Consider the following 20090-nt stretch of genomic DNA (forward strand, 5'->3'; position numbering starts at 1 on the left):
GCTGAACCAGTGGCAGCATCCCTTAAAACTGCATCCTGTTTCTATATCTGTTCTATCTGCACATGACCAAATAGTTAACGTGGCTTTGCATTCCTTAGGCATTGTATCAATTCCACCAGTATCTCCTATCTTTACTCATGTGTCACAGATAAAAATGATAAAGAATGTAAAGTTCACACAGCTATGTCGCATGCCTATGAGCTGGGAATCCCAGATTTTATATAAGGATCTTACATCAAGTCAAAGACAAAGATGAAGTCACCACTTTCAAGTTGAGGAAACAGAAAACCATTCTCTCATGTGTTTTCTGCAATCTGTCTCAAACTCATCAAGATCCAGTTTTAAAGGCATCTTTCCCATGGGGTCTTTTCTTGCTAGCATTATCTGATTCCCACCACTTGCAGCTTGTGCAGTTGCAAACAGAATCCAGTATCTCAGCTTTTCAAACTCACACAGTCTCATTCAATAATACCATCAGAGCTGCACTTTCTAAAAGAGATTGATAATATGACAAGCAATAATGAAACAAATACAGTAAGTCTGTTGCCAGCATTAAAATAAAACCAATCTATAGTTCCCCTTCAGTTTCCCTTCACAGCAGGTCGCTCTCAATCAGTGGAGCCCCTCCTCAGTCTGCCCACACTTCCAGCATTTACAAATTGAGTACTTCCCCTTTGGTGCTAGGCTAGAGGCCTTGGAAATTCTCTGTATCTTCAGAAGACCAAGCTCCATGCTATTCAGATTTTGCATGGACTTTCTTCTGTCAGAGGCAGAAACAGTTTGATCTCTGTATATTTGAGGGTAGCCTGGTTAATAATGTGACTTCCAGGAAACCCAGGGCTACACAGAGAAATCCAGTCTTCAAAATTCTTTAAATAATTAGTGTGTTACATTTACTTATTATATACATACTAACTTACTTACTTTGTGTGTTTGTGTTTGTGTGTGTGTGTGTGTGTGTGTGTGTTGTGTGTATGTGTGTGTGTATAAGTCATAGGTCAGAGAACAGATTATAGGAATCAGTTTCTTGATCCTTTCCGGATGAGTGTACTGAGATCAAATTCAAGTCATCATTTTACTAGTGAGTAAAAATATCATGCTGACTTGATCATTTTCCTCCTTTTCTTCTCATCTTTCAAGTCTATTCTGAAGCCTCCATTGTTCTGACATGTTTTTCTTTTCCCAGAAACAGTGATCACAGCCTAGCAGCTACACATCATGTTGTATGCGGTGTCACAAGATAACTCTTGTTGTTCAGCATCTATGAAAAATCAGATATGTTGTGAATTAGATCAGTGCTGGAGGGGCTAGAGAGATGGGTTATTTAGTTACTAAATTCTTGATGTACTGGCTTGAGGCCCTAAATTAAATGATCAGCCGTCTGTAAAACACAAGGGTGGGGTGTGAGCCAATAACAGGATCCCTGGAGTTTACTGGCTTGTTAGTCTAGGCAAATCAGTAAGCCTGAGGTTCAGTAAGAGACTTTGTCTCAAAATATGATTGGAAAAAATTGTAGAAAACAAGAATACTGAGTTTCTACACATTCACTTATACAGACAGACAAAGACACACACGCATATACACATATGCACATGTACACACACACACACACACACACACACACACATACACACATCAATACATACTTCCTTCTCCTCTGCTTCTTTTTTACTCTTTGTCTTTCTCCCCTTCATCCTGTTCCTTTCCTCTTCAGTTCTCCTTCTTTCCTCTTTCCTTTCTTTCTCTTTCTCCCTTTTTATCTTCCTTTCCTCCCCCTTCATACTTCCTGTGCCTCCCATCTTTCTCTCATTTATTTCTTCCTTTTTCATTCTTCTCTTCCTTCTTCTTGTCTACTTGAAGTTGAGAACCATCTGCTATTTCCATGAAGGGTAAAGAATGCTAATCTCAATAAGAAATTCATCTAATAATATCAATATATGACTTAAACCTATGATAAAGATATGAAAGATAGTTTGTAATAGACCTTTCTGTCAGAATTTTTCACTGTGTACAGTCATCCAAATGTGACAAAGAGATCTATTTCCCTAAAGAGGAACAAGCTAAGCCTCTCTGCTTTGTGATGACTGTTATCTGTGACAGCCAGACAACTTGATATGCTCCCAGTCAATACATGCTTATTGAGTGCCCAAAAGTAAGCAGCACTCCACCAGACCTGAGAAAGATGGCTGACACCCTTTGTAAAGCTGAAAGTGAACCTAAAAGGCTTTATTACGATGTCAACAAGTCATAGTATGAAAAGATTAGAGGAGCTTCAGACATAGAGTGTGATACTGAACATGCTCCATCAAATGTTACCAGACAGATCAAGATATTAAGCTCAAGGACAGCCACTGGATAGGAGTCACACAAAACGTAGTATGCATCTGCCCTGTCACTTAGCTAGGCAGCTGCAGTTACTAAACACATGAGTACTGAAACCAGATGTGTTTCAAAAACACATCTTCATTTCTGTCAACTTCTCTTTTTTATATATAACACAGCCATCTACCTGAGATCAAGAACCCAAAGGACCTGGATGGAGTGGTAGGCAGGAGGAGGACTGGCCTGAATCATCTCGAGTTATTACTGGAGAGAATTATAGCTGTTAGACACCACAGATACTAGTCAGAAGGGAACAACTAACAGAAAGATGTATTAAAAGATTTAGTATAAATTCACTTGGATGGTTACAGGAACTATTTAGGCAAGTCTGAAATCCAAAAGACATGTAAATGGAAAAGGATTTCCAGGACAGGAGCTTAGACTATTTTTCATCAGTGTAGTGCAAGTATGGGAATGTATGTATGCCTAGTGTGTCCATGTGAGTATACATGTTTGTGCAGGAAAGAGTGAATCAGGTATGTACATATGTGTGTACAAGTATGTTATTGTGTGTGCATGCTTGTTTGCCTACATGTGGGCATGCATGTATGTGCTTGTGAATGTTCATATGTGCATGTACTTGCATGGGTATTCCTGTGTACTGCATGGGAATGCATGTTTTGCCAGTGTGTGCATGGATATGTCTGTATACAAGCATATGTGTGTGTGCACACATGCATATGTGTTAGTATGCAGTATGACTATGTGAATGTGTGTGTGTGTGTGTGAGTGCAATGTGTATGTGTATGTATATGTCAGTGTGAATGTATGTGTTTGCATTTGTGGATATGTGTCTGCCTGTGTATATATATTTTTATATATGTATGAGTGTGTGTAGATCCATGATGATTGTACATATGTGCATGTACATTAGTGTGTTCGTGTGTGTGTGTGTGTGTGTGTGTGTGTGTGTGTGTGTGTGTGTGTATGTGTGATTGTAGGCCAGAGGACAACCTTGTGTATTGTTTCTCAGGAACTGTCCATAATTTTGTTTTGTTTTGTTTTGTTTTGTTTTGTTTTGTTTTGTTTTGTTTTGTTTTGTTTTGTTTTGTTTTGTTTTAAGATAGGGTCCCTGCCATGGTAGACCTCACTAATTTGACTATGCTGGCTTACTAATGAACCCCTCACTGTCTCTGCCATAATGAGGATTACAAACTCATGTCGCCACATCCAGATTTTTGGGTGTGTTCTGGAGACAGAACCTCATGCTTCTAGGTAACCAGCTTACTGACTGAGCCATCTCTGAACTCCTAGGCAATATTTCTTTCAAGGAACACTTAGCTCCACATCAGGCTTTTCTGATGATAGCACACAACTCACCCAGCTTTCCCACATAACCTCACTCAAATAAAATACATTGCTCATATATTTTAATCTCATTTACAAAACCCCTTTACAGCCATACCGAGATCAGTGATGCACTAAGAACCTGGGTGCAGGATTCATGCCAGGTTGATACATGAGACTCACACTCAGTTATATATCATCTCAGCCACATTTTTCTTCACATCAACAATATACAACTATGCTTCCATCAAATATCACACATTGCAGTAAAGATGTCTTGGCACTCCTTTTTATAGCCATGCCATTTAAGCTTGTCCAGCCTTGTCATAGTGACACTGGTTATAGTATAATATTGCACAAAGATCAGCTCTCTTTCTCTTATCCTTTATTTAAAATCTATGTGGTTTAGTCTGGGAAGATGGTTGGGCCAGTAAAGTAATTGCTGCACAAGCAGGAGACTGAGTTTTATCTTCCAAACTCCTACACAAAGGCAGACATGATAGCATGTGCTTTCAATCCTAGCACTAGACAAGCAGATGACTGGAGCTCACTAACTACACAGTCCAGTTCACGAGTGAGTTCCAGGTAAAGTAAGAGGCATTGCCTCAAACCACAAGTTGAACTGTGGGAAAAAAAAACTGATGTGTATTTGTTTACACACACACACACACACACACACACACACACACACACACACACACTTTATCAATGGGGAAAATTGATTATAACCTTGTTCAAAAGCCAGTGTCTTTTTTAAGCAATATTCATTCATATGATTCTTTTATGACCCAAGACATTAAACAAGTGAATTTAATGGCCCCAGATCTAGTTTGTACCCCTATTACCCACCTCATAGGCCCATGTCTTAAAGGTTAGTCCCATGATAGCCCCATTGAGAAATAGACCTTAGAATTTGGGAAGTTTAAGAGACTTTAGGACACTATTTCTGCTGTCTTTTTGTCCCATGGTGAGTTTAATATGAATGGCTTTGCCCACCAGCAGCTCCTCTGGGGCCAGGACAAGATGACCTCTAGTCTCCTTCTTGGAACTGGTATGCAGTATATTAACCAGGGCCCCAGGGCTATGTTCTTGTTTCTGGCCCTGATCTCCAAACACAGTTCGTGACCCAGCCCAGAGTTCTCATGATGGCTGAAGGGACTGTGGCCATCGGCTCTGTCAGGCCAGATCTTTCTCCACAATTCCCTTGCTCTTGTTAAAAGCTGTTAGATTATTTTTCTGAAGCTAGACCCCAAGGTCTATTTCCATATTGGCTAAACCCTCCTCCTGAGGCTGACTACCAAGGTCCAGCTACCAATATATTAAAATCTACTAATGAAAAGTCCCCTTTCACTCACCTAATTAACATACCCAAGTAAAATTAAGCACCTCACTCTACCATGGGATTTCCCTTGTACATTTATAAACGCCATTTTTCTATATGCCACATCTATTTTTTTCTATCCAGAGACAGTCATTTGTTCACCCCTTTCCCCCTCCCCGTGACAAATACCCCGTAACCCTTCCTTCGCTCCTTTTCTCCTCTTGCCCCTTCCCCCTTCCCCTTCTCCTTCATCCTCTATCTCCTGCCTCTGTAACTTTTACACCATCCTTTGCCTCTCTGAGAAAATTAAATCTCCTTTGTGCTAACAATTTGATCTTGGATATCCTGACACAATGCTTTTCCAAACAGTGGCAATGTAGCCCATTCTGTAAGCTGACAGTATCAGGCATTGAGGCAATCAGGGAAGAAGTATCCAGGCCATGCCTTTTGCACTGTAAGTCTCCTAAATAAAAACCCATTATATGAGTTCCACAGAATAATTAATTTCTACACATATTAACATCTGATTACTTTTAAAGGGTACATTTGGGGTTTTATATGTGCTACAAAGTTGGTCTGCCACTGATCTGAGATGTCAGCTTGTTCCTGTTTGAGTTTGTTTTGTTTTACTTTTTTATTAGATATTTTCTTCATTTACATTTCAAATGCTATCCCGAAAGTCCCCTATACCCTCCCCCTGCCCTGCTGCCCTACACACCCACTTCCACTTCTTGGCCCTGGCATTCCCCTGTACTGGGGCATATAAAGTTTGCAAGACCAAGGAGCCTCTCTTCCCAATGATGGACAACTAGGCCATCTTCTGCTACATATGCAGCTAGAGACACGAGTTCTGGGGGTACTTGTTAGTTTATATTGTTGTTCCACGTATATGGTTGCAGACCCCTTCAGCTCCTTGGGTGCTTTCTCTAGCTCCTCCATTGAGGACCCTGTGTTTCATCCAATAGATGACTGTGAGCATCCACTTCTGTATTTGCCAGACATTGGCATAGCCTCACAAGAGACAGCTATATCAGGGTCCTTTCAGGAAAATCTTGCTGACATATGCAATAGTGTCAGTGTTTGGTGGCTGATTATGGGATGGATCTCTGGGTAGGGCAGTCTTTGAATGGTCCATCCTTTCATCTCATCTCCAAATTTTGTCTCTGTAACTCCTTTCATGGGTATTTTGTTCCCCATTCTAAGGAGGGACGAAGTAAACACACTTTGGTCTTCCTTCTTGAGTTTCAGGCTATTTGAAATTCATTTACTCCTTTTGGACATAATTTTGTGATTTCAAGTCTGTTCTTAAACTCTTAAACTGAAGTGATTATCTCACCACAACCCAGCAGATATCTGGCACTCTACACAACTTCCAGGCCCTGTACTTTTTTCCAATGTACATATTATAATTTGGAGCTAACTAAATAAAAGCATGTGGCAAGTCATGTGAAGGCCCCCAGTTCTAGCACTGTCTTCTGTCTATATATTTCTCTTAAATACATAGACATACACACATTTGGATCACACATGCTATTTTATTTTGTGTTTTACCAGTCTCTTTTATCTAACTGAAAGCTTCTTTTTTTTTTTTCAGAGCAGAATATATTTTATTCATCTGTCAACTGCCAAAAATTTAATTGCATGTTTGTGTCATAGTTCACTTTGTGAAATCCTAATTGGTAGACTTTTCACAGAGATACTATTTTGGAATCACAATGAATAATATTGAGCACTTGGACCTATGTTGTTTTATACACTTAAAATTATATCTATAGGTATAAGAATTCCCAAAGAAGTGCTTAGTAGGTGAAAGGTTATATGTGACTTTGTTACATATTGTCAAATTATCATCCTCAATCCTCAAGAAAAGTTTTCTACTACTAACAATGCCTTGCTCGCTGAATCAAAAATTTAGTTGTCATCTACCGAAATTTTGGCCGATTTGAAATTTTTCTTGAGAAAATAGAAATCATGTAAGAGTGACACTGAGCATGTGATTTTAGAGCTTTGTGGAAAATCATATCTTCTTGTCCCAGTTTCTACTATGCCTAGTGCTAGCATTTGATTAAGGTGTTAGAAGTAGTCTCTCTCTCTCTCTCTCTCTCTCTCTCTCTCTCTCTCTCTCTCTCTCTCTCTCTCCATTTCTCTCTGTTTCTCTCCTATTGTTTGTGTGTGTGTGTGTGTTTGTGTATGTTGTGTGTGTCCTGGTCTCATCTCTACATCTATGTGTTGGATCTGAATCTCTAGAAGTGTACCTAGTGGACATGTGAATATAGTTATATTTATATTCTAGGTCCATAAGATGTTTAATTAGGAGGATGCCATTTGAAAAACTGTCTTCTCAGGCCATTTGATTGCAGCATGGATTCTATAGAGTGACCTTATACAAACTTAGAAGGTATAGTCAGCTACAGTGTCTATCTAAGTAATATAGACTCAAGATGCCAATTTTATCATAACAATATGATATTTTTCACTTACAAATGTGTGGAAGCAGTTCATATCTTAATTGGGATGCATGTTGTATGTAGGCATGGTTATGTCTAGGTTACAAATCTCTGCAACATTTACTCTACAAAAACTGTTGGAAACCAACACGATGGTAGATATTTCTATACCAAAATATTCCACATCCTTTGAAAAAGGGTGGGATCTTGTGATTATCTTGAAGTAACGGTGTTTGCTCTGCAAGCAAGAAGTCCATAGTAGGAAGGACATAGCAGCTATCTTGGGATTTAAGTCTTAGAAAGTAGAGACTGAGAACTCCAGGACCAAGCTAGTTAGAGGACTAACTAACTGCATCTGTAGGCTCTGGGTTTGTGATCCCACCCCCCAAAATATAGTGGGATATATGATTTAATTATTTTATCTGCATTATGTTTTTATTTAACTATTATCATGTGCAGTCCATTGTTGTCTGACATGCTGTACACTATACAATTTTATGTGTGAATGTGTGTTGTGTGTGTGATTATAGTCTTATAAATAACACAGCATATTTCATAACAGTATAGTTATAAGGTATCCTGTATGAGAAGGAAGTCTACACAGGATGTGTTTGTCAAGCTTGGGAAAATATAAGAGACATTTTGTTGTATCCAGGGATATGTCTGATTTTCAAAGACTTATGTACTTATGTTTTTATTTGCATATATTTTGATATGTAACATTTCTTGTCAAATTGACAGAATCTAATCAAAATTTATGGCTCTGTCATAATGTCTAGTTAAAGGAGATAGAAAAACCCATCTGATGAACCCTTTGATAAAGTCTATGATTGAATAGTAAAATAGAAAGCAAACTGAGCCTCAGTATGCTTTTCTTTCTGCTTCCTGACTGTAGACAAAAAGTATCTGGCTGCTTCATGCTCGAGCTACCAGGACTTCCTCACCATGATGAACTGTACCATCCCCCTGTGAGCCCACTCCCCCTTTCATGTCTTAAGTTGCTTATTTGCTGAATTAGGTCACAATGACAAAACCAGAGTATAATTGGGTTCATTGTAGCATTTTAGATTTTTTTTTTTGGTTGATTCTCCTTTGTGTCTTTTTCCCCATCCCCTTGATTCCTCTTCTGCTCTCCCCCTCTCCCCACAACCTTCATCCCACTTTCATGTCACATGTTCCCTTATGTCCTCATCTATTTCTCTTCCTCATTATATTTTTTTCTCCCTCTTATGGTCTCCTTCCTGGTTTCACAACCTGTACACACACACACACACATACACACACACACACACGAATCTGTTATTACAAAGATTTATGAAATGTGGGTGAGGACTTCTTGGGAGCCAGAAGAGGCCTGAGGGTGGATGGTTTAACTGTGTGACCTATGGTAAATTTTAAGCCTGTGAAGGCAGTGGCAACCAGGATATCAGTCACTATCAATGTTCCTTTTAAACTTTTCATTTCTCAGAATTCTCTGAACCACTTTGGTTTTCATCTTTTTCATCAGCAAATATCATTTTAGTTTTTCTTTTAATCATAGATGGAAATCATTGTGAGGTGGGAATAAAAGCCAAGCAGAAAAAAAGGAAAATGGGAAAATTTGTAATAATGTCTCTGTAAGAGTCTCAAATCTCATGTTTCTTCCTGTTTAAAAACAGTACAGTCCTCTAATTAGAACATAAAGTGTAAAAGGAAGCACTCAGATTCCCCTATGTGATTCCTCAACTAAGAAATCCAAGTTCTTAAATTTTCAATTTTCTAGCCTGGCAACATAAAACAATCACTTTAAGAGCTCTGTAGAGGTCTTGGGAGAGGGCTCAGCTGTGACATTTTTACAGACAAGGGGATAGGAGATGAAACACTTATTAAAGGAGGTAGTGAGATTTCTTTGTGCTTTAAATTTCACTTAAAATTATTCCAAGAGCTGAGGATGTAACTCATTAAATGAAAAACATACTATTAATCCCATTTCTCAGAGGTAGAGGCAGAAGGTTCAAAGCCATCCCTGTCTTTTTTATGAGGTCCTATATCTTGGATGATTGGACTGCATGTGTTTTTGAAATTCAAAATGGAAATCATGCAGACCTATGGGAATGCTCAGCACTTTGAAGCCTTATCTTAATAGGAAAATTTGTTTGATTTCTGATACAAAAGAAAATAAATCAACAGTCCGGAAACCCAAAAGTAGGTGAAGATCCCTGAGCACCAAGAAAACCACAAGGCCTTCTGCTTGTTTGGATAAAGACTTAGATCCATCCCTGCAAAGAGTGGTTAGCATCCGTGCAGAGTAGCTATGGGAAGAGTAGACTCCCAGTGCTGTGTATTTTCTCAGATCAAAAGATCTGAATTAAAGAATAACTTCCTAACTCAAAAATACTGAATAAAAGTAGATGTTACTACTTCAAACTAAGACAAAAATAACAACAACAAACCCTCTTTTGGGGTTTTAAGTTAATTCCAGGTATAGTCAAGTTGGCAACTAAGGACAGCCATCAGAGACTAATCCTGTGTAAATAGTATGCCCTCTGAGAACTTCTCAGGAACTGCTCCTGTTTATTCTGTCACATTGTATGTGCTTATATGTCTATTTATTTGATAATAGAAAGTCTGGCTTCTCCTTTATCATTACTAAAGGGTGATATTATTACTGGTTGGAGCATACACGGCTTCATGCATGTGATAGGGGAAGGACACTTACAGCTTGCTGGATACCTACTACTCCAAACATTTATTGAACATTAATTATATATTCAAGTGACTAGATACTCACCGCCTATATTGTAGGCTGGAACGTTTTCTTTTATATATATATATTTTTATTACATATTTTCCTCAATTACATTTCCAATGCTATCCCAAAAGTCCCCCATACCCTACCCCCCACTTCCCTACACACCCATTCCCATCTTTTTTTTTTTTTTTTTTGGCCCTGGCGTTCCCCTGTACTGGGGTATATAAAGTTTGCGTGTCCAATGGGCCCCTTTTTCCAGTGATGGCCGACTAGGCCATCTTTTGATACATATGCAGCTAGAGTCAATAGCTCCAGGGTACTGGTTAGTTCATAATGTTGTTCCACCTATAGGGTTGCAGATCCCTTTAGCTCCTTGGGTACTTTCTCTAGTTCCTCCCTTTGGAGCCCTGTGATCCATCCACTAGTTGACTGTGAGCATCCACTTCTGTGTTTGCTAGGCCCCGGCATAGTCTCATAAGAGACAGCTATATCTGGGTCATTTCAGCAAAATCTTGCTAGTGTATGCAATGGTGTCAGCGTTTGGATGCTGATTATGGGGTGGATCCCTGGATATGGCAGTCTCTAGATGGTCCATCCTTTCGTCTCAGCTCCAAACTTTGTCTCTGTAACTCCTTCCATGGGTGTTTTGTTCCCAATTCTAAGGAGGGGCATAGTGTCCACACTTCAGTCTTCATTCTTCTTGAGTTTCATGTGTTTAGCAAATTGTATCTTATGTCTTGGGTATCCTAAGTTTTGGGCTAATATCCACTTATCAGTGAGTACATATTGTGTGAGTTCCTTTGTGATTGTGTTACCTCACTCATGGCCCTCCAGGTCCATCCATTTGCCTAGGAATTTCATAAATTCATTCTTTTTAATAGCTGAGTAGTACCCCATTGTGTAAATGTACCACATTTTCTGTATCCATTCCTCTGTTGAGGGACATCTGGGTTCTTTCCAGCTTCTGGCTATTATAAATAAGACTGCTATGAACATAGTGGAGCATGTGTCCTTCTTACCGGTTGGAACATCTTCTGGATATATGTCCAGGAGAGGTATTGCTGGATCCTCCAGTAGTACTATGTCCAATTTTCTAAGGAACCGCCAGACTGATTTCCAGAGTGGTTGTACAAGCTTGCAATCCCACCAAAAATGGAGGAGTGTTCCTCTTTCTCCACATCCTCGCCAGCATCTGCTGTCACCTGAATTTTTGATCTTAGCCATTCTGATTGGTATGAGGTGGAATCTCAGGGTTGTTTTGATTTGCATTTCCCCGATGATTAAGGATGTTGAACATTTTTTTCAGGTGCTTCTCTGCCATTTGGTATTCCTCAGGTGAGAATTCTTTGTTCAGGTCTGAGCCCCATTTTTAATGGGGTTATTTGATTTTCTGGAGTCCACTTTCTTGAGTTCTTTATATATATTGGATATTAGTCCCCTATCTGATTTAGGATAGGTCAAGATCCTTTCTCAATCTGTTGGTGGTCTTTTTGTGCTTTCAAGCAATAGTTGCTCAGGTCATGCTGGGTAAACTGAAACATGGCCAAGGAATAAAAAGGTTGGAGCTAACTGTGATCTAACACTGTGTGCTGAACTTATGTGAGTGAATAAGTTTGGAATTATTTCTTAGTGTCCTTTTATAAAACAACTAGAACTTAAAATAATATTTAAAAAACAAGTTTATACAACTCATAACTAGGCTAGCGAGATACCCCCAAAACTGCTTGCTTTCCAGCATAAGGTCCATGTTTGCTGCCCAGAACCCATGTACTATGTAAATAGTGAAGTATTGATGTGCCCATGGAATCTCAGTGTTTGGTAAACATAAACAGGATGACCCCTTTAGTTCAGTGCCCAGCCAGTTTAGGTTGAATTGATGAACCTAGGAAGATGAAAGAAATGACCTTGGGGTCCCGGGAGTATGCTATCTGAGCAATGACACCTTGAGATTTACCTCTGGCCTCCATATGTTCATGCACACTTCTGTATCCACACACTGCACATGCATTTATAAAAATCTATACCCACATCCATGAACAATTGTATATACGCATGTTGAAATATTTACATGAACTCTTAGTCAGCAATTCCAATTCCAGGACTTTTATACAAAGCTCCCCTAGTTGAGTCAGGTATGTAGTATTATAGAACTACTGTCTTAGATCCCCATTGTTCTCTCCTAATTCTGGACAGTCTTCTCTTTCTTATTTTTGTGCCCTGTGGACTGAACTTCTGCAAAAACTTTCTGTGAATTTGTTTTACTTTTTAAGACAGGGTCACATGTAGCCTCAGGCTACCCTCAAACTTGCTATATAGCTAAAGATATCATTGAATTTCTGATCCTCTACCTCTATCCCCAGTGCTGACATTACAGTAATGTAACATAATGCTACTTTAATGAGTTCTGGGAATAGAACCCATGGGTGTGCACATGTGAGCCAAGTACTCTACAAACTAATCTATTTTTCTATCCTGCCCTGTGTAATCTTAAAATGGATATTTAGATGACAATCATATCTACATATAAGGCTATCTTATCACCATGATTTTGCATTAAATTAGAAAACAAGATTATGTCATTTTTATTCACCTTGATGCTTGATTTTTTATTAGATATTTTCTTTAGTTACATTTCAAATGCTATCCCGAAAGTTCCCTCTACCCTCCCCTCGCCCTGCTCCCCTACCCACTCACTCCCACTTCTTGGCCCTGACATTCCCCTGTACTGGAGCATATAAAGTTTGCAAGACCAAGGGGCCTCTCTTCCCAATGATGGCTGACTAGACCATCTTCAGCTACATATACAGCTAGAGACACGAGCTCTGGGTTACTGGTTAGTTCATATTGTTCCACCTATAGGGTTGCAGACCCCTTCAGCTCCTTAGGTACTTTCTCTAGCTCCTCCATTGAGGGCCCTGTGATCCATCCAATAGATGACTATGAGCACCTACTTCTGTATTTTCCAGGCACTGGCATAATCTCACACGAGTCAGCTATATCAGGGTCCTTTCAGCAAAATCTTGCTGGCATATGAAATAGTGTCTGTGTTTGGTGGCTGATTATAGGATGGATCCCCAGGTGGGGTAGTCTCTGGATGGTCCATCCTTTTGTCTTAGCTCCAAACTTTGTCTCTGTAACTCCTTCCATAGATATTTTGTTCCCTATTCTAAGGAGGAATGAAGTATCCGCACGTTGGTCTTCCTTCTTCTTGATTTTCTTGTGTTTTGCAAATTGTATCTTGGGTATTCTAAGTTTCTGGGCTAATATCCACTTATCAGTGAGTGCATATCAAGTGACTTCTTTTGTGATTGGGTTGCCTCACTAAGGATGATATCCTCCAGATACATCCATTTGCCCAAGAATTTCATAAATTCATTAATGCTTGATTTTTGAATTATGAGATGTGAAAATATCAAGTCTTCAATTAGCTATAGAGTAGTCCATCTTAAGTCTTAGTGTAGTTAAAAATATTCTTGCTCATTTCTCATCTTAATTTTGTATTTTTTATGTTAAGAAGTAGATCCAGTGGTGGCACATGCCTTTAATTCTAGCACTTGTGAGACAGAGGCAGGCAGATTTCTGAGTTTGGGGCCAGCCTGGTCTACAGAGTGAGTTCCAGGACATCCAGAAAGAAACCCTGTCTCGAAAAACCAAAAAAAAAAAAAAAGTCATCAGAACTCCCCTTGCATCCAGTCAGACCTCTTTGATAAAGATTTGTGCTTGCATGTAGGGAGATGAACATATGTGTGAATGTGTGTAAGCATAAAAATGTGAGAGTGTATGGAAGTCAGAGGTGTTTCAAGCGAGGGGTGCATCACTTGGCTGGTCTGCCTGCGGGCAAGTCCCAGGGATCTTCTCACATCTGCCTCCTCACACTAGGATTACAACCATGCACTACCACATCTGAATTTTTGGCCTCACTCTTCAAAAAGAACCATAGTTGCTCTTGCTGTCCCTCTTCATTCTCCTCTCAGTGGCCTTGATTTTGTTTCTGACATGAAGGAGGAGTCATGTTTGGCAAATATTCCTGAATCCCTAGCATGTGTAGACCTTATAACAAATGGAAACCAGTAGATAAAGCAAAGCAAACTGCTTCAATAACATATGTTCTTCACATCATATGACGAAGCTGCCATGTGATGTATGGCCACAGTAACTCACAGGTCTGGTTTGTGTAACATTTGCAAAAATAGAAAAGCAATTTTAGAAGGAAAAAAGGCCAGGCCCTGCTTCTGTAGACTTACAGAAAGCAAACATTTGGGAAGAAAATAATGTGATAAGGTTCTCTTTTAATTTTTTTTTTTTTTTTAAGTTTCGTTTCTTAGCTAATAGGAGACGTCCTGGAAGAATGAGTTTTGTTATTTAGGTGAAGATGTGGGTGGTGTATGGCCATTTTCCAAATGAATGTCCTGACCTTGGACAACCAGTTGCCAGGGGACAGCTTTTCTGGGTGCATATATTTCTTTGTCTCATTTAGAGTGGTATGTATAAGAGAGTTATGTATGATCTCTTACATGTGTATATGAGGACCTATGAAATCAGAAAGCAGTTTGGCCTGTCCTTAAGGTGTTGCTCACCTTGATTTTTGGTGTAAGAACTCTCAGTGATCTGGCTAGCCTGCCGGGCCAAAGATTTACAGGAACTTCCACATTTCTACTTCTCCCAAGTCTAGATTCTAAGATTGCAAATGAATGCTGCCATTCCCATCTTATTTTGTGGGATTAGAGGATAGGACTCACATATCCATGATTGCAAGGCAAACATTTTCCTAACCGAGGTATCATCTAAGTCCTTGAGTCTGCTTTTGTTGTTGTTGTTTAATTATTTGTTTGGTTTATTTGTTCTTACATAAATACTATCATCCCCAAAACAGTACTAAAGTGGCTTGTTTTAGTGATAAATCCTGTTTCTCTTTGTGACCATGTCTGTTTCTGAGAGGTCCTATCTTTTTCAGCCATCATGATGTGGAACTCAGTGCTGTCATCCTCCAAAGGTCACTTAGAAAAATGCATGAAATGGCAAAATGATTAGCCAGACTCAGGTCTATTAAGGTCTGAGGTGTAAATGGATCTTGATGGACAGAGTTCCTTATTGCTGCTTCTCTGTAAAGTAAGATTCCTGGAAACACAAAAGTTAAGATGACAAAAGAATGAGGAAACATCCTGACATCTGGCAGCAGCTGGTGTTTATTTTGAGTAGAGGATGCTGCTACCCTGATGAGTACAAAACTACTACAGAGACTAGAAGAGTGTCAGATTCTCTGACACTGATGATATGGGTCGTTGGAAGCTGTGCATTGTGGGTGCTAAGAACCAAACCCAGGGCCCCTGCAGAGCAACTCATGCTCTCAGTGCCTGAACTCTCCCTCCAGTCTAAACTGAATCTCTTGTGAGGCAAGTTTTAGAGTAGTATTTTCAGTCTGATGTAGTAGATCTCCTTTGGAATAATGGTTTTCAAGGATAGTGGCAAGCATTTGGGGCCACTAACAAATATAGTCCAAGGAATACTGTCATTGAAGCCATTCCACTGACATTCATCTCAGCACAGCATCAAGATAGGTGCACTTGCTTTCATGTTTCTAATCGGCTGGACTTCATTTAGATATGAACAAATAAATGCATATGCATTTCCTATATTTTCATATTTGTGTTTTAGCCACAGCACACAATTAAGATTGCTAACTATGTGTTTCATAGACTGACTTGCTGCATTGTCAAATTTCAGGATATCCTTCTAGGTAACAAACATTTCCTATATAAGGCTCTCCATTTGTAGTATGTGTATAGTCTATAGTATAGGCTATATATTATATACTATATAGTCCATATATATATGAAGCTAGAAGTAGGTACCAATATTGCTATTTTTCAATTCATCAGGAGTCATCTGGCTGGCACAATACAATGCCTTTGATGCACTGTAGCCCAGGAGACTGAAGCACCTTCTGACTCCTTGTTTGAGGTCTAATATCACAAATTGACAAGTCACTATGCCTTTTGAAATTTATTTGTGGCCTCAGAAATAATAATAAAAAAACTGCTTATTTCAATGAGATTCCTTCAGCGTTTTTAAATGGTTTTTGAGATTCTCATTCATTTTAACACTTCTTTTCTTTGTTGACATAAGGTCAAAGTCTCAAATATCTGGGGTTTGATGAACTTAATTAAATATGTATCTTCTAAATAAGATGCTTCAAGAACATTTACTTAATAACTTCACAAACATTAACTCAGAAAAGGAATTAATTGGATCTTATCTGTGTACACATGTAGATCTGTAACTGATTGCAATCATGGGGTAAATCCTCTAATACACAGAAAACCACAAGGAAGAAGAGCTGTAGCATGGAAGCATTTTAAAAATTATTTTGTTTATATCTTGAGATTATAATTACATCATTTATCTTGTCCCTTTCCTCCCTGTAAACCTTCACATATAGCTTCTTTGCTCTTTTTCAAATTCATGGCCTCCTTTGAAATTAATTAGTGTCGAGCACATTCTTGTATATTTATATAGAGTTGTGTAAGGATAATAATAGACATGCTAAAAAGAATTGAAACATTTTAAGGCCTTAAAAATATGTACTGAGAAGCAAAGAAGACAGTTCAACTGGTAAAAGCCTGACATGTTATCATGAGCAATTGAGTCCTAATTCCCAGCACTCAAAATCAAGAGTCAGGCATAGTGGCCTGATCTTGTAATCCCAATGTTTGGGAGGCAGAGGAAGGTGCTTCTCTTGGGATCCCTGGCCAACCAGTCTAGCCAAATTGGTGGGCTTCATGTTCAGTTTCAAAAACCACGATTCACAAGCCGAGAAGGTCAGAGGTTTAAGATATTCACCAACAAGTCTAACAATCTGAGTTAAATCCTCAATACCTATGAGATAGAAGAAGTAAAACTCTACCCAGAATTCCTCTGACCTCACATGTACTCCTTGACTTGTCCACATCAAATTTAAGAAGGGGTAGGCAGCAGTAAGGAGGTTAATAGAGGAAGATACCTGATGTTAATCTCTGCCTAGTACATGCACACACACACACACACACACACACACACACACACATAACTAGGTTTCATATTTGTTTCCATAGCTTTACAGCAAGAATATAAATGTTGAAGCTGCAAAACTATATAGCTCTGACACTGGTACTTGAAACACTGAGGACTCAATAAAGCCATTATATCATCTGAATGCTACAATTATCTCTAATGAGAAAGAACATCACAAGGACATTTGAATTGTACCTTAGGTAATAAATTTTCTGCCAGAACTATACTCAGACTATTTACCTGAGATATGAAGTCTACTCTGCTTGATCACACTACACATCTGCCTTGTTTGTGTTACAGTTTTTCCTGAAGAGCCTTGACGTGTCACCCTTCAACAGCAATGCAGGATTTACTGGTTTCTGTTTTTAATCTAGACAAATTTTGCTATCTCCAAAGTATCTTTGTATTCATACAAATGGAATCTACTTTTTTGCTGAAGATACACCATTGTGTTGTCAAGAGTTAACATAGTTGGGCTGGCTGATCATCTGGCCATGGGACATCAGGAAAGCAGGTTCTTAAGCTATGCTAAAGAGATAAAAGAAGGGATTGTTACTTTATTTATGTTCTCCTTTTTAGTATCCCTACAACCTAGTATAGTTCTATTGAGGAGCCTGAAGGGTTTTATGGGTCTGTGGAAAGTTTTGTGTTCTGATAAACTCTCCCTCTTTATTCTCATCTGTCTTTCTCTATTAGATGTTGATTAGAGACTAAAATGTTTTTCCTGCTACCCAGCTTTCTTATTGTTTCTGTGAAACTCTGCTTCTTATCATGTAGCTACCTGCCACCTGTAGCTAACTTCTATGTTTTATTAACTCAAACTTTTTAATTATTATTTATTTTCTCCTCCCTCCTCCACTGAGCAGCTACTAAGATTTCCAGCTTTGACTGCATTGTGAATTTTCTTTTAAATTCTAATAAAATTCTTTTCAAACTTTCAATAAAGTCCATTCTTGAATTATTTTATGAAGGAAGCTAAGACATGAAAGAGCATATCTTTATTTCCCTGGTATCATCTGTTGACCAAAAGAGATTCCCCCAAACTTCCAGTGATATTGAATGTGTTCCTGTTTATGAATATGCTTGTATTTGAAATCATATGTGCAGATAGAGGTCAATGTTGGATATCTTATGTAGCTACTCACCACTTTATATTTGAGGTAAGGTCTCACACAGAACCTGGAGCTCTCCAATTAAGCTGGGATTTCAGGCACACACTGGCACACACAGCTTTGTGTATAGATTCTAGGAATCAGGCTCAGGTCCTCATTCCTGCAAGCACTCCAGAATCCACTTCTCAAGCCCTACCAACAACTTCTTTTTTATTTTCTTCTATGCACTCAGTTTCTCCACAGCAGAATGTGTTGTGATTCTCCTATAGGTTACTTCCTGCTTCTGTGTCCTCTCTCCATTTTGTGACCTTATATTAATATTTTCTGATATTCATGTTTGTTTCCATTTGATATCTTACCATGTGTCTTCATTAACATTTATTTTCTTCTTTTTTGTTCATTTTTACTATGTTTAGCTATTCTATTTTTACTATGTTTTACTATTTCTGAATTTGAATCATTGCTAGTATCTTTGCTTCTAATTTATAAAGAAACCAAGTCTTCATTTCCTCAAGAATAGTCATGCCTTCCATGTTTTAATACCTATGTATGCAGTTCACTTGTTATTTGATCTTGGTTTCCACTATGACTGGGTCCAGTGTTACCCTCTTCCTCATGGATTCCCAATCATCTGTGCAACAATAGATAAGAATTCAGAAAGTGAGCCATGTGCAGTTGAACCTCATAATGGCTTAGCTCAGAGGAACTACAAAAAAAAAAAAAAAGTAGTTCTGTGAATTATCCCAGTAAAGATACTTCCATGTTCTTAGAATGTCTTAAGGTGAACTCAGTCCCAAAGCCAAGTGACTAACCTGGCACAACTACATTGATAAGTTCCACCTTGGCCAGATACTCTACTCTCCTTTTTACCTATTGAAATAGGAATTTACTATGTTACAATGACCTACGCAGGGTTCTCTATGTAGATAGAACAGGATACCTGTAAATTTACAGAGACTTGTAAGTTTTTGCTTAATGAGCCTCTGCCACTGCACTAATCGTCTCTCTGAAGAGGAGACTGGTGGTTCTTGCCTCTGGCAAGAGAGAGAGAGAGAGTGAGAGAGACTGGTGACTGGTTGCTTCAGGTTATTGAAACTATGGTTTCTCTAGAATGATAGTCTGTGACCTCCAATTGTGAGCTAAAAGGAGTCCATTCTCACTTAAATTACATTCTTGTCAGGCTATTTTTTTACAGCAACAGAAATGGAACTAAAATATGGCACAAGTCTGCAAAGTACTAGAATGCTTAGCTGTAAAGGCTCTTGGGACTGTACAGGAAGGAAAGGGAGAAGTATGAGAAGTAGTTGAACATGGGCTAAAGTGTATGCTACTTACTCATTCAGAGGGATATTAAAAATCAAGTAGAGTTTGCCTTTGTGTCTTTCCAGCCATCTATGAGCAGTCCTGTGAGGTGTACAGACACAGAGGGAAAACTGCTGAGTTCTTCTATGTTGACTCTGATGGCAGCGGGCCACTGGGACCACTCCAGGTGTTCTGCAATATTACTGGTAAGAGACATGTTTTCTAAGAATGCTTAACCTGGATAACAGATGGTATGAGATAAAAGGGAGTTTTTGGAAAGGCACATCCGAGTACACAAAATCTTAGAGTACTACATTGATGAGGGAAGAAAGGTATGTTGAAATATAATAGGAATTAGCTTAGATATTTTCAAGACAAAGAGGGATCTTGAAGTCATGAACTACTCCCTGAAACAAGAGTGAATTACCAAATGTTCTCTATAAGGTTTGCCAGGAACA

At 38.8% G+C, this 20090-nt stretch overlaps 1 protein-coding gene across 15 annotated transcripts in view; it reads left to right on the forward strand.

The window, feature by feature from the left end:
- The window catches only part of Cntnap5c (contactin associated protein-like 5C), a 648880-nt gene that overhangs the window by 373386 nt on the left and 255404 nt on the right, over positions 1-20090 (forward strand). For 14 of the 15 annotated variants that reach the window (XR_385354.3, XR_385355.3, XR_385356.3 and 11 more), the window contains one exon: positions 19719-19838. Coding sequence is in view for 11 of the 15 variants with exons in the window: in XM_006524747.3 (XP_006524810.1) it covers positions 19719-19838 (120 nt within the window). In the remaining 4 variants the exon portion in view is untranslated. Of the gene's footprint in view, positions 1-19695; positions 19839-20090 lie in introns of all 15 variants that reach the window. The other variant, XM_017317594.2, reaches the window with a different exon arrangement.

The sequence above is a fragment of the Mus musculus genome, chromosome 17, assembly GCF_000001635.26.
Source record: "Mus musculus strain C57BL/6J chromosome 17, GRCm38.p6 C57BL/6J".
NCBI lineage: Eukaryota > Metazoa > Chordata > Mammalia > Rodentia > Muridae > Mus > Mus musculus.